At 43.2% G+C, this 13,976-nt stretch overlaps 1 protein-coding gene across 1 annotated transcript in view; it reads left to right on the plus strand.

The window, feature by feature from the left end:
* Positions 1-13,976, plus strand: part of MYO16 (myosin XVI) — a 467,181-nt gene that overhangs the window by 178,496 nt on the left and 274,709 nt on the right. Inside the window, exon 15 of the mRNA XM_047086088.1 lies at positions 10,280-10,397. Within this exon, the coding sequence (XP_046942044.1) occupies positions 10,280-10,397 (118 nt within the window). The remainder of the gene's footprint in view (positions 1-10,279; positions 10,398-13,976) is intronic.

Here is a 13,976-nt window from a genome sequence, read left to right on the forward strand (position 1 = left end):
ATTGCGGAGCTGAGATTCAGTAGAAGGCTTAAAGTTCAATCCAAGGTGGGATGAAAGGAAACTTCCTTAGGAGGCCTGAAAGGAGAGAGGTGGGTGAGTTGAATAGGAAAGCAGTTCGGCCACACTGGGTGGTGTGACATTGCTGTGGGTTCCCACGCCGGCAGCCACTATCCACGATGCGGCCACGTGGGGCTGCGTGTGCAACAGACACACACAGGGCATCTCCCCTGGGGAGTCTAGCCCACACAATTTTGCCCTGGATCTCAGTATACTGCGAAAGAAAAGCAGTCACTAGAGGTCATTCGGATCAGCAGTTACTGAAAAATAGGGAACACGGGACGTAAAAAGAAGGGTGCAGGGGGGTGGTGTCAGCAGAGTCATGTAAAGCTGAAGAAAAGAGAGCATCTTACTTGTGGTTTCCATCGATGACATAATTGAAGATTAGAACCTGGAGTATGGGGAGGAAGAGAGCAAAGTGAAGGGGTCTGAGCTGGCTCCTTGCTGACCCATGAGGGCACAGAGGGAAGAACCAGGTTTAGGTGGGGTCCGGAGAGCTAGAGAGGTGACACTGAGCTCCAGAGAGGACTGGATACTTTCATACAGGCCATATACGTGTTTGTAAGGGACACACAGCTGTCATGTTTCTGAATTTTAATCTCCTCCTTCAGTTGTCATGCCTGAAAGGTCTACGCGGGTTTACCTTCTGCCCTGGCAACATGGTTCGGGTTGTGTTTTACGCGACGGGTTTGAACCCTACAACCATGGAGATTGCTCTGGTTCCCCTGTACAGCTTCAAAATAGCTACCATCAGTTCAGACTGTTGTTTTTAATCCCTGTATTTGAATTTCAAGCTGTACAAGCAGGAGATTTTTCCCTGGCAATAGGTTTTTGGAACGTAAAAATCATGTTTGGGGGGAAAAAACAACTGCCTGGGACTTTTCACTAATTCTGCCCCAAATGACTTTCAGCTTTAAGGGACATTCAATTCCATTTACGTTGTTTAAATACACATTTATTGAATAACTGCTTTTTACAGAGCACAGTGGTGTGGTACACATGAGTAAGCCTTTTTTTTTTTTATTGAGGAAGACACAGGTTTTTACTCTTAGAAAATACAATACGTTAACTACTATCATAATAATATTGCATAACTTTTAGTGGCAAAGCTATTAAAATCTTAGAGAAAAAAAACAAAAAACCCACACAGTCGTAAGTCGAAAAAAATCATACCAGTAAAATTTGAAACAGTGACCACTGAGGAAATCTATACATACTTCCTTTTGCCTATATTTTTGTTTAAAGTTTTGTTATTGTACCATATTTTCATGATTTTCTTTGAGAGTTAAGGTGAGCAGTGGAACAATAATCAGTTTTGCTGGTTTGTGTGTGTGTGTGTGTGTGTGTGTGTTGGTATTTCTCTTAACACATTTACTTAGTGCCACCTATTGGCCAAGTGGATAATTGAAGATAAAAAGCATTATTTACTCCTCAGGGATGAAAAAGAAGGAAATCGTGCCACTTCCAAGGACGTGGATAGAACTGGAGGGTATTATGCTAAGTGAAATAAGTCAGTCAGAGAAGGACAGGTATCCTATGTTTTCACTCATGTGGAAACTGAGAAACTAAACAGAAGAACATAGCGGAAGGGAAGGAAAAACAAGATAAAAACAGGGAGGAAGGCAAACCATAGGAAGCTCTTAAATACAGAGAACAAACCAATGGTTCCTGGAGGGGAAGGGGTGGGGGATGGGCTAAGTGGGTGACAGGCATTAAGGAGGGCACTTGTTGGGATGAGCACTGGGTGTCGTATTTAACTGATGAATCACTGGCTTCTACTCCTGAAGCCAAGACTAGACTCCATGTTAACTAACTTGAGAATAAAAAAAAAATTTTTTTTCAGTGTAACCAATAATATCTTAGGCTTGAATTATGGACCAACAGCACACAATGAAAGATTGCCATAAGAGCTTTTGCATTTTGTTCAATAGTTTTAGATTTATATAACATTATGCCTTATATTCCCTTATTGTTATTCCAGCACTCATAGCCTGGTGATGCATTGATTAAGCATGCTGATTTCGCAGAGAGATTGCCTGGGTTCGAATTCCAGCTCCACTATCTGTAATCTCTGAACCTTGGGGAAGTTACTTAATCTCTCAATGTCCTTTTATATAAAATGGAGACACTAGATTTTTTTTTTGGTATGTTTTATTTATTTTTGAGAGCAAGAAAGACAGAGCACAAGTCGGGGAGGGACAGAAAGAGAGGGGGACACAGAATCTGAAGCAGGCTCCAGGCCCTGAGCTGTCAGCACAGAGCCCGACACAGGGCTCGAACTCAAGAACTGTGAGACCCTGACCTGAGCTGAAGGTGGACACTTAACCAACTGAGCCACCCAGGCGCCCCGAGACAATAGTTATGAACATTAAAAGAAATATCTGCATAAACATACATGTGTACCTGTATGTGTGCATGTATATGGTATACATAATTTTATATATAACTTTGTTTATATTATATATTACATGTTATATATATAAAACTTTAGGATAATTCTTGGCACAAAATGAATGTTTTCTACTACTATCAACAAAAATAAAATTCATCTTTGTTATTTGTTGAATGCTGAGAACTTTGTATACCCGACATTGATAAGCACTGAAGGAGTTATTCCTGTGGTGGAATAAAGGAAAATGCAGTTCTTGGGAGTTCGTGAAACTTGCTTAATGTCATATAATTTATCATTAGCAGAGGTGAAATGTGGACACATCTACTTGTTACTACAAAGAACGTGTATTGAACCATTACCCTGTATTTCCTGTTTGGGCAAATGTTATTATCTGTTATGTCTCTGTAAGAATAGCAAAAAAAGCAGTTTATTTTCAGTTATAGCACCAAAATAACTAGAATCCAGAATACTTTTAAAAATTCATTTTAACCCTCTTTATGAATTTTTAAATAATTATTTAATGTAAAGGGTGAAAGATTTATTCAATCTGAAGATACATGTTGAAAATGCGATTTACTTACACTATCAATTCCATGATATGCTTGTTTAATATTGAATTACTGGAAAAGCAGCAAACAAAATAAAACAGGGCCTTTATAAATACCATTTCAGATTATTTTTCAGAATACATTTCTGGCATCACTACTATCATTAACTGTTATGATCTTTAAAACTAGGTTATTACTAAGAGACCGAAATCAACATGTTTCCTCCAAATGTTCAATATTTGGTAGATATTTTGGAAGATTTTACTATTACCACAACTTTTAGCACTTTGGATTTGTGATTAGGCTCAAAGTATTATTTTATAATTTTTCAGTATATGAAATGCTTCCAGGTGAACCGAATGCGTTAGTAGATCAGCATTCAGAAAGTTAAAAAGTAGCAGCAAAGTTGGGTTTTTTTAAAACTTAGAATACAATTCTCAAAAAATACAATCACCAGAAACTATAAAGAATCCCCTGTATCAATAAAGTAATGTATTAATTAGTGTGCTCCTTCGTACGGCTGATGCAGAAACTGCTTTTAACATCCATGACTTGAAAGATACAGAAAAATACCTTTGAAACTTCCAAATTTTCATACTTTTTAGAGGATTACTTGGTCATCATCATTATCATAGACACAATCAATTGCGAGAAGCAATGGTGTTTTATTTTCCTATAGCCAAGGTTTAAGGAAACATGTTAAGAATTTCAGATGTGGAGGAGGTCCAGGAAGATGGCGGCGTAAGAGGACGCTGGGCTCACCGCGCGTCCTGCTGATCACTTAGATTCCACCTACACCTGCCTAAATAACCCAGAAAACCGCCAGAGGATTAGCAGAACAGAGTCACCGGACCCAAGTGCAGACGAGAGGCCCACGGAAGAGGGTAGGAAGGGCGGCGAGGCGGTGCGCGCTCCACGGACTGGCGGGAGGGAGCCGGGGCGGAGGGGCGGCTCGCCGGCCAAGCAGAGCCCCCGAGTCCGGCTTGCAAAAGCGGAGGGGCCTGACGGACTGTGTTCCGACAGCAAGCGCGACTTAGCGTCTGGGAGGTCATAAGTTAACAGCTCTGCTCAGAAAGCGGGAAGGCTGGAGGACAAAGGGAGGGTGAGCTGCGGAGCCCCCGGACGACAGAGCTCAGTTTGGCGGGGAACAAAGGCGCTCTCCAGCGCCATCTCCCCCGCCCATCCCCCAGCCAAAATCCCAAAGGGAACCGGCTCCGGCCAGGGAAATTGCTCGCTCCGCGCGAACACCCAACTCTGTGCTTCTGCGGAGCCAAACCTCCGGCAGCGATCTGACTCCCTCCGGCTGCACAGGGCCCCTCCTGAAGTGGATCACCTAAGGAGAAGCGAGCTAAGCCTGCCCCCCCTGCCGCCGTGCACCTTGCCTTCCCACCCCAGCTAATACGCCAGATCCCCAGCATCACAAGCCTGGCAGTGTGCAAGTAGCCCAGACGGGCCACGCCACCCCACAGTGAATCCCGCCCCTAGGAGAGGGGAAGAGAAGGCACACACCAGTCTGACTGTGGCCCCAGCGGTGGGCTGGGGGCAGACATCAGGTCGGACTGCGGCCCCGCCCACCAACTCCAGTTATACACCACAGCACAGGGGAAGTGCCCTGCAGGCCCTCACCACACCAGGGACTATCCAAAATGACCAAGCGGAAGAATTCCCCCCAGAAGAATCTCCAGGAAATAACAACAGCTAATGAGCTGATCAAAAAGGATTTAAATAATATAACAGAAAGTGAATTTAGAATAATAGTCATAAAATTAATCGCTGGGCTGGAAAACAGCATACAGGACAGCAGAGAATCTCTTGCTACAGACATCAGAGGACTAATGAACAGTCACGAGGAGCTGAAAAACGCTTTAAAGGAAATGGAAAACAAAATGCAAACCACCACAGCTCGGATGGAAGAGGCAGAGGAGAGAATAGGTGAACTAGAAGATAAAGTTATGGAAAAAGAGGAAGCTGAGAAAAAGAGAGATAAAAAAATCCAGGAGTATGAGGGGAAAATTAGAGAACTAAGTGATACACTAAAAAGAAATAATCTACGCATAATTGGTATCCCAGAGGAGGAAGAGAGAGGGAAAGGTGCTGAAGGGGTACTTGAAGAAATAATAGCTGAGAACTTCCCTGAACTGGGGAAGGAAAAAGGCATTGAAATCCAAGAGGCACAGAGAACTCCCTTCAGACGTAACTTGAATCGATCTTCTGCACGACATATCATAGTGAAACTGGCAAAATACAAGGATAAAGAGAAAATTCTGAAAGCAGCAAGGGGTAAACGTGCCCTCACATATAAAGGGAGACCTATAAGACTCGTGACTGATCTCTCTTTTGAAACTTGGCAGGCCAGAAAGAATTGGCACGAGATTTTCAGGGTGCTAGACAGCAAGAATATGCAGCCAAGAATCCTTTATCCAGCAAGTCTGTCATTTAGAATAGAAGGAGAGATAAAGGTCTTCCCAAACAAACAAAAACTGAAGGAATTTGTCACCACTAAACCAGCCCTACAAGAGATCCTAAGGGGGACCCTGTGAGACAAAGTACCAGAGACATCACTACAAGCATAAAACATACAGACATCACAATGACTCTAAACCCGTATCTTTCTATAATAACACTGAATGTAAATGGATTAAATGCGCCAACCAAAAGACATAGGGTATCAGAATGGATAAAAAAACAAGACCCATCTATTTGCTGTCTACAAGAGACTCATTTTAGACCTGAGGACACCTTTAGATTGAGAGTGAGGGGATGGAGAACTATTTATCATGCTACTGGAAGCCAGAAGAAAGCTGGAGTAGCCATACTTATATCAGACAAACTAGACTTTAAATTAAAGGCTGTAACAAGAGATGAAGAAGGACATTATATAATAGTTACAGGGTCTATCCATCAGGAAGAGCTAACAATTATAAATGTCTATGCGCCGAATACCGGAGCCCCCAAATATATAAAACAATTACTCATAAACAGAAGCAACCTTATTGATAAGAATGTGGTAATTGCTGGGGACTTTAACACCCCACTTACAGAAATGGATAGATCATCTAGACACACGGTCAATAAAGAAACAAGGGCCCTGAATGAGACACTGGATCAGATGGACTTGACAGATATATTTAGAACTCTGCATCCCAAAGCAACAGAATATACTTTCTTCTCGAGTGCACATGGAACATTCTCCAAGATAGATCATATACTGGGTCACAAAACAGCCCTTCATAAGTTTACAAGAATTGAAATTATACCATGCATACTTTCAGACCACAATGCTATGAAGCTTGAAGTCAACCACAGGAAAAAGTCTGGAAAACCTCCAAAAGCATGGAGGTTAAAGAACACCCTACTAACGAATGAGTGGGTCAACCAGGCAATTAGAGAAGAAATCAAACAATATATGGAAACAAACGAAAATGAAAATACAACAATCCAAACGCTTTGGGACGCAGCGAAGGCAGTCCTGAGAGGAAAATACATTGCAATCCAGGCCTATCTCAAGAAACAAGAAAAATCCCAAATACAAAATCTAACAGCACACCTAAAGGAAATAGAAGCAGAACAGCAAAGGCAGCCTAAACCCAGCAGAAGAAGAGAAATAATAAAGATCAGAGCAGAAATAAACAATATAGAATCTAAAAAAACTGTAGAGCAGATCAACGAAACCAAGAGTTGGTTTTTTGAAAAAATAAACAAAATTGACAAACCTCTAGCCAGGCTTCTCAAAAAGAAAAGGGAGATGACCCAAATAGATAAACTCATGAATGAAAATGGAATGATTACAACCAATCCCTCAGAGATACAAACAATTATCAGGGAATACTATGAAAAATTATATGCCAACAAATTGGACAACCTGGAAGAAATGGACAAATTCCTGAACACCCACACTCTTCCAAAACTCAATCAGGAGGAAATAGAAAGCTTGAACAGACCCATAACCAGCGAAGAAATTGAATCGGTTATCAAAAATCTCCCAACAAATAAGAGTCCAGGACCAGATGGCTTCCCAGGGGAGTTCTACCAGACGTTTAAAGCAGAGATAATACCTATCCTTCTCAAGCTATTCCAAGAAATAGAAAGGGAAGGAAAACTTCCAGACTCATTCTATGAAGCCAGTATTACTTTGATTCCTAAACCAGACAGAGACCCAGTAAAAAAAGAGAACTACAGGCCAATATCCCTGATGAATATGGATGCCAAAATTCTCAATAAGATACTAGCAAATCGAATTCAACAGCATATAAAAAGCATTGTTCACCATGATCAAGTGGGATTCATTCCTGGGATGCAGGGCTGGTTCAACATTCGCAAATCAATCAACGTGATACATCACATTAACAAAAAAAAAGAGAAGAACCATATGATCCTGTCAATCGATGCAGAAAAGGCCTTTGACAAAATCCAGCACCCTTTCTTAATAAAAACCCTGGAGAAAGTCGGGATAGAAGGAACATACTTAAAGATCATAAAAGCCATTTATGAAAAGCCCACAGCTAACATCATCCTCAACGGGGAAAAACTGAGAGCTTTTTCCCTGAGATCAGGAACACGACAGGGATGCCCACTCTCACCGTTGTTGTTTAACATAGTGCTGGAAGTGCTAGCATCAGCAATCAGACAACAAAAGGAAATCAAAGGCATCAAAATTGGCAAAGATGAAGTCAAGCTTTCGCTTTTTGCAGATGACATGATATTATACATGGAAAATCCGATAGACTCCACCAAAAGTCTGCTAGAACTGATACATGAATTCAGCAAAGTTGCAGGATACAAAATCAATGTACAGAAATCAGTTGCATTCTTATACACTAACAATGAAGCAACAGAAAGACAAATAAAGAAACTGATCCCATTCACAATTGCACCAAGAAGCATAAAATACCTAGGAATAAATCTAACCAAAGATGTAAAGGATCTGTATGCTGAAAACTATAGAAAGCTTATGAAGGTAATTGAAGAAGATTTAAAGAAATGGAAAGACATTCCCTGCTCATGGATTGGAAAAATAAATATTGTCAAAATGTCAATACTACCCAAAGCTATCTACACATTCAATGCAATCCCAATCAAAATTGCACCAGCATTCTTCTCGAAACTAGAACAAGCAATCCTAAAATTCATATGGAACCACAAAAGGCCCCGAATAGCCAAAGGAATTTTGAAGAAGAAGACCAAAGCAGGAGGCATCACAATCCCAGACTTCAGCCTCTACTACAAAGCTGTCATCATCAAGACAGCATGGTATTGGCACAAAAACAGACACATGGACCAATGGAATAGAATAGAAACCCCAGAACTAGACCCACAAACATATGGCCAACTCATCTTTGACAAAGCAGGAAAGAACATCCAATGGAAAAAAGACAGCCTCTTTAACAAATGGTGCTGGGAGAACTGGACAGCAACATGCAGAAGGTTGAAACTAGACCACTTTCTCACACCATTTACAAAAATAAACTCAAAATGGATAAAGGACCTAAATGTGAGACAGGAAACCATCAGAACCTTAGAGGAGAAAGCAGGAAAAGACCTCTCTGACCTCAGCCGTAGCAATCTCTTACTCGACACATCCCCAAAGGCAAGGGAATTAAAAGCAAAAGTGAATTACTGGGACCTTATGAAGATAAAAAGCTTCTGCACAGCAAAGGAAACAACCAACAAAACTAAAAGGCAACCAACGGAATGGGAAAAGATATTTGCAAATGACATATCGGACAAAGGGCTAGTATCTAAAATCTATAAAGAGCTCACCAAACTCCACACCCGAAAAACAAATAACCCAGTGAAGAAATGGGCAGAAAACATGAATAGACACTTCTCTAAAGAAGACATCCAGATGGCCAACAGGCACATGAAAAGATGTTCAGCGTCGCTCCTTATCAGGGAAATACAAATCAAAACCACACTCAGGTATCACCTCACGCCAGTCAGAGTGGCCAAAATGAACAAATCAGGAGACTATAGATGCTGGAGAGGATGTGGAGAAATGGGAACCCTCTTGCACTGTTGGTGGGAATGCAAATTGGTGCAGCCGCTCTGGAAAGCAGTGTGGAGGTTCCTCAGAAAATTAAAAATAGACCTACCCTATGACCCAGCAATAGCACTGCTAGGAATCTACCCAAGGGATACAGGAGTACTGATGCATAGGGGCACTTGTACCCCAATGTTCATAGCAGCACTCTCAACAATAGCCAAATTATGGAAAGAGCCTAAATGTCCATCAACTGATGAATGGATAAAGAAATTGTGGTTTATATACACAATGGAATACTACGTGGCAATGAGAAAAAATGAAATATGGCCTTTTGTAGCAACGTGGATGGAACTGGAGAGTGTGATGCTAAGTGAAATAAGCCATACAGAGAAAGACAGATACCATATGGTTTCACTCTTATGTGGATCCTGAGAAACTTAACAGGAACCCATGGGGGAGGGGAAGGAAAAAAAAAAAAAAGGACGTTAGAGTGGGAGAGAGCCAAAGCATAAGAGACTGTTAAAAACTGAGAACAAACTGAGGGTTAATGGGGGGTGGGAGGGAGGGGCGGGTGGGTGATGGGTATTGAGGAGGGCACCTTTTGGGATGAGCACTGGGTGTTGTATGGAAACCAATTTGTCAATAAACTTCACATAAAAAAAAAAAAAAAAGAATTTCAGATGTTAGGGTTGATCTGAAGATCTTTGTTAACAGCATTAAAATTTTTTTAAGTTTATTCATTTTTGGGAGAGAGAGAGAGAGAGAGAGAGAGAGAAGGGGAGGGGCAGAGAGAGGGAGACACAGAATCCCAAGCAGGCTCCAGGCTCTGAGCTGTCAGCACAGAGCTGACATGGGGCTTGAACTTGTGAACTGTGAGATCATGACCTGAGCTGAAGTCAGACAAACAACTGAGCCAGCCAGGCACCCCTAATTTGTTGGTTTTAAAAGAACCAATATTAAATCCAATTCCTTCCCTCAAAAACCACAAAAGCATTTCTACTGTTTTATTAAGTCTCAAAGCTCAAATAACATGTGTTGAGTTGATTATGTTTGTGTGAAGAGATAGAAAAGCCAAATGAAACCCTCTGTGTATCATTACCTTCTTAAAATTAGCTACATTCTGAGACAGAAGGAGGCAGTAGTTTGCAGTTGAAGAAAGAGTGACTTTAAAAATTCAACACAGTATCATACCAACAACAGAGAACCTCCTGGATGATGGACTATTCCTGGATCTTTGCTACTATTCCTGTTTTATTTTTAAAAACGAGTTGCTCAGTAAATGTTTCCATTTTTCTGCAGGTCATATGCATCTTGGAAGCCTTTGGGCACGCCAGGACAACTCTGAATGATCTGTCCAGTTGTTTCATAAAGTATTTTGAACTACAATTCTGCGAGAGGAAAAAACACCTAACAGGAGGTAAGTAGAACATTAACAAAGGCAGATCTCAGGAGCTGCCAGCAGGGGGCAGAGAAACTCCAGGCATGGTGACAACAGTGTGCGTGTGCGTGCACATGTGTGTGCGTGCGTGTGTGTGGCTATCTGTACACCTGAGATGTCAGGTTATGAGTTCAAAATTTCTTGTGAATTGAGGGATATCAGAAATGTGAGGGGAACTTTTTCAAGATGATTCTTGTGTAAACTATCTAATCGGGAACCCAACGAAAAATAGCTGAAATGAATCGTAATTGCTGAACACAGAAATGACTCACACACCCAATTATAATAAATTATGACTGGAGTAAATAATTCCTTCATAAAACAGACACTGAAGTCTATTTTAAATAAAAGTGAATGTGTATTTTTAAAATGAGTGGATTAAATCAAAACATCAAAATAAGCACCCAACTAAAGCCAAAGAACACTATTTTTTGGCTTCAATATTTAATGTGTACTTGATGAAAAGCCCTTATTTAAAATTAAACTAATTTAGAATTCACCTTAGATGTTACAGTTTTCTAATGAAAACAGATTATCCAGGCAAATTAAGAGAATTGTAGGTGGGGAGCCCATGCACTTGGAAGAATCAAGTATTGTAAAAACATTAATAACAGCCGTTAGCAACCAATTAATTGCTAAGTGTAATCATTTTAGAAAGAGATCAGTCCTATTTGGTGTTTTCAAGTATGCTTCAAGAAACAAAAGTTGGTTTGGACCATGACTTAGAAACAAAAAGCTCGGGCACCTGGGGGGCTCAGTTGGTTAAGCCTCCGACTTGGGCTCAGGTCATGATCTCGCCTTTCCTGGGTTTGAGCCCCGCGTCGGGCTCTGTGCTGACAGCTCGGAGCCTGGAGCCTGCTTCGGATTCTGTGTCTCCCTCTCTCTCTGCCCCTCCCCTGCTTGTGCTCTGTCTCTCTCTCTCTCAAAAGTAAACATTTTTTAAAAAGAAAGAAAAAGCCTGCATTTTGCAGTAAGTGCCAAAATCCATTATTAGTAAATGAAATTTGGTAAGAAAAAAATGTATAAAAGACGTAACAAAAGATAACTTTAGATGTTGAAGTTAGCAGCTTCAGTTCTGCAATAGGAATGTAGTGTCTTGAAAAATCTGTGACAAAGAGCTTTATTTGAAGGTCCACCATTTGAGGAAGACCTCAGCCAAGAAATCTCTTGAGCCTCAAAGACTGGTTTTCAGGTCTTGGTTTTATCCCACCGCAGTGAGAGTGTCTCCCCGCCCCCCAGCCTGACCTCTTCAATTCTGAGCATAAACCCTGAGCTTTCGGGGCCCAGCGGTTGGAGCTGGGGGTGGAGGAAGTCCCCGGTGCTGCAGGCGGCCCCTGTCCACTCCGTGACTCCAGGGTACTTGGGAGCTCGTCGTAAACACAGGCCTACCGACTGGGCCTCTGTATTTAACAAGATTCCCAGTGGTGCGTATGTACACCCAAGTTTGAGATGCATTTCTTCCAGCCTGAGTCGAGCTGGCCATGCTTTTATGCACATGGGCCTTGGAGGAGAAACCACTTGTCTGGACATCGCTCCCATGACCTTGTGTTTTCTGGATTCGGCATTCCCCTTACCAAAGTGGAGAGGCACTAAGGCGCTTTTGTAGGTGTTGCCCATTACTAATTTTGCTGACTTTTTTTTTTTTTTTTCTGGCTGGACTCTAATATGTCCCCTTCAGGAGTGTTAGTTTAGAAGATCATTCTATATATATGCGGATGTGCAGGGGAAGCAGGACCGCTGCAGTGCACTAACCGGCCGCCTGTTAGCGGGGCCCCAGGACGCTCCAGCATCGTCACATCCACGGTACCACTCTCATGGCTTCTTGGAGGCAGCAGTGACGTGGCCGGAGTGTGATTCACAGGGGGAACCAGGGCTCTCCCTGACCCAAAAGTCCTCTGCATGGTGCAGGACTGCGCGTGCAAACGTGGGGTGCCTTCGGCAGAATGGTGCCCGGGAGTGGTGCCCCTTGGGAAAGCAGCAGGCCGGACCTCCGTGGAAGGAGGTGCACCCCCACCTCTCTGCACCCCCGTTTTGTTTTCCCACTCATCTACTTCTCATTAGCATCCTTGATTTGCTCCCTGTAGCCCCAGCTTGTTAGTCTGGTAGCTTCCTGCTCTGTTCCTTTAAAAATCTGGCAGAATGATTGTTCTGCTGGTTCTATGTTCCTTTTTGACTGATTTTAAGAACACAGCACGTACTGCTAGGCAAACAGGGCCAATGCGGCTGAGACTGCATGACAAGGAGCAGGGAGGCTCGGAGCGGGCAGACAGGAGCTCAGCTCTTTGTTCCCTGTGTGGAAGGGGAACAGTGAGCCATGTGTGCAGAGGATGTGCCTCGGAAGACAGAACGTTCAAACCCTTTGGGGTACACGTGAAGAAATGCAAGACTGAAAAGGAGAAGTCTCGGGAAGCGTGGCCAAGTGCCTTCAGATATTTGCTACCAGGTGGAGAGGGTCTGGAGAACAAAGGTCTGTATGCGAGCTCCAAAGAGTTGGTGGATGTGACAGAGAGGAAGTACATTTCCTGATCACGAGGCCCTCCCACCCGCCTTCCTCGTGATGCACCCCACCTTCTCGCCCCATGCTGGGGGTGTTCCAGGAGGGGAAGGCGCAGACCCCTCCAGAGCTCCCAACAGTCAGTCTCGAGGGGACCTGGGAGACGTTGTTCTAGAGACACTGCCTGATTCTGCACGTTCTAGAGCCTGCCCACGAAGCACCTGCTAACTGATGAGCAGGGTTCTGGCACCCCGAGAAGTGACTTCATAGTGTGTGTCGTCTCCTGGTGCCTGTCAGCATGGAAGGGGTTCTGTAGAGTGTGTGGCCATGCAGGACCCATTCTAACAAAACATGACAGGCTCGGTGACTTCGAACGGACGTCTGGGATCCGCGGGATGGTACTCTCTCGGATGTCGCTAGGAGTCAGTCCTTCCTCGCCTTGGCCAGCCGCTGACGGTTCCTGCCAGATCTCGGTGTTTGCTGGCTCCTGGCTCCCGCACTCCGGTCTCTGCCTGGCTGGTCACAGGCGCTCTGGCCCCGCCTCTCTCCTCTTCCCCTGATAAACACCAGTCTTAATGAAGCGGGACCTGTGCTGCTCCAATACGATTTCATGTTTTCTAAAAAAATCTATTTGATGTTTTATTGGACATGTAGGTGTCCATACTGCTGTGTTGTTAGTTCAGAAGTAAATTCGACTGGGTCCTGCCGCTGAAGGCTTGCAGGATAGTCGAGGAGCTAAGTCCTGTCTGTCTGCCTCTCTTCCCCACCAGAGTGTAAATCTGCGTTCCCTGCTATATCTCCAGGGTCCAGCACAGTGTCTGCTGGAGTTAATGTTCAATAAATGCCAAGAGAATAAATGGATGAAGGGCTGGCTGATTCTAGGGGAGTAACTCTAACTCTAACTAACTCTGTGGGGGGGGTAAGAAGTAGTAAGAACTGTAAAGGGGCCGCGGACTCCAAAGAGCCCATGCAGCTGATGTTTCCACACTGAGCTCAGACTCCAGAAGTCCTGGGTCTTAGGTCCAACCTTAGCACTGCCCCTATGACCTTGATCGAGTCACGGA

This window comes from Lynx rufus, unplaced genomic scaffold (assembly GCF_022079265.1).
Source record: "Lynx rufus isolate CCGP_SWC_20201006 ecotype Redwood Valley unplaced genomic scaffold, mLynRuf1.p SCAF_1, whole genome shotgun sequence".
Classification (NCBI taxonomy): domain Eukaryota; kingdom Metazoa; phylum Chordata; class Mammalia; order Carnivora; family Felidae; genus Lynx; species Lynx rufus.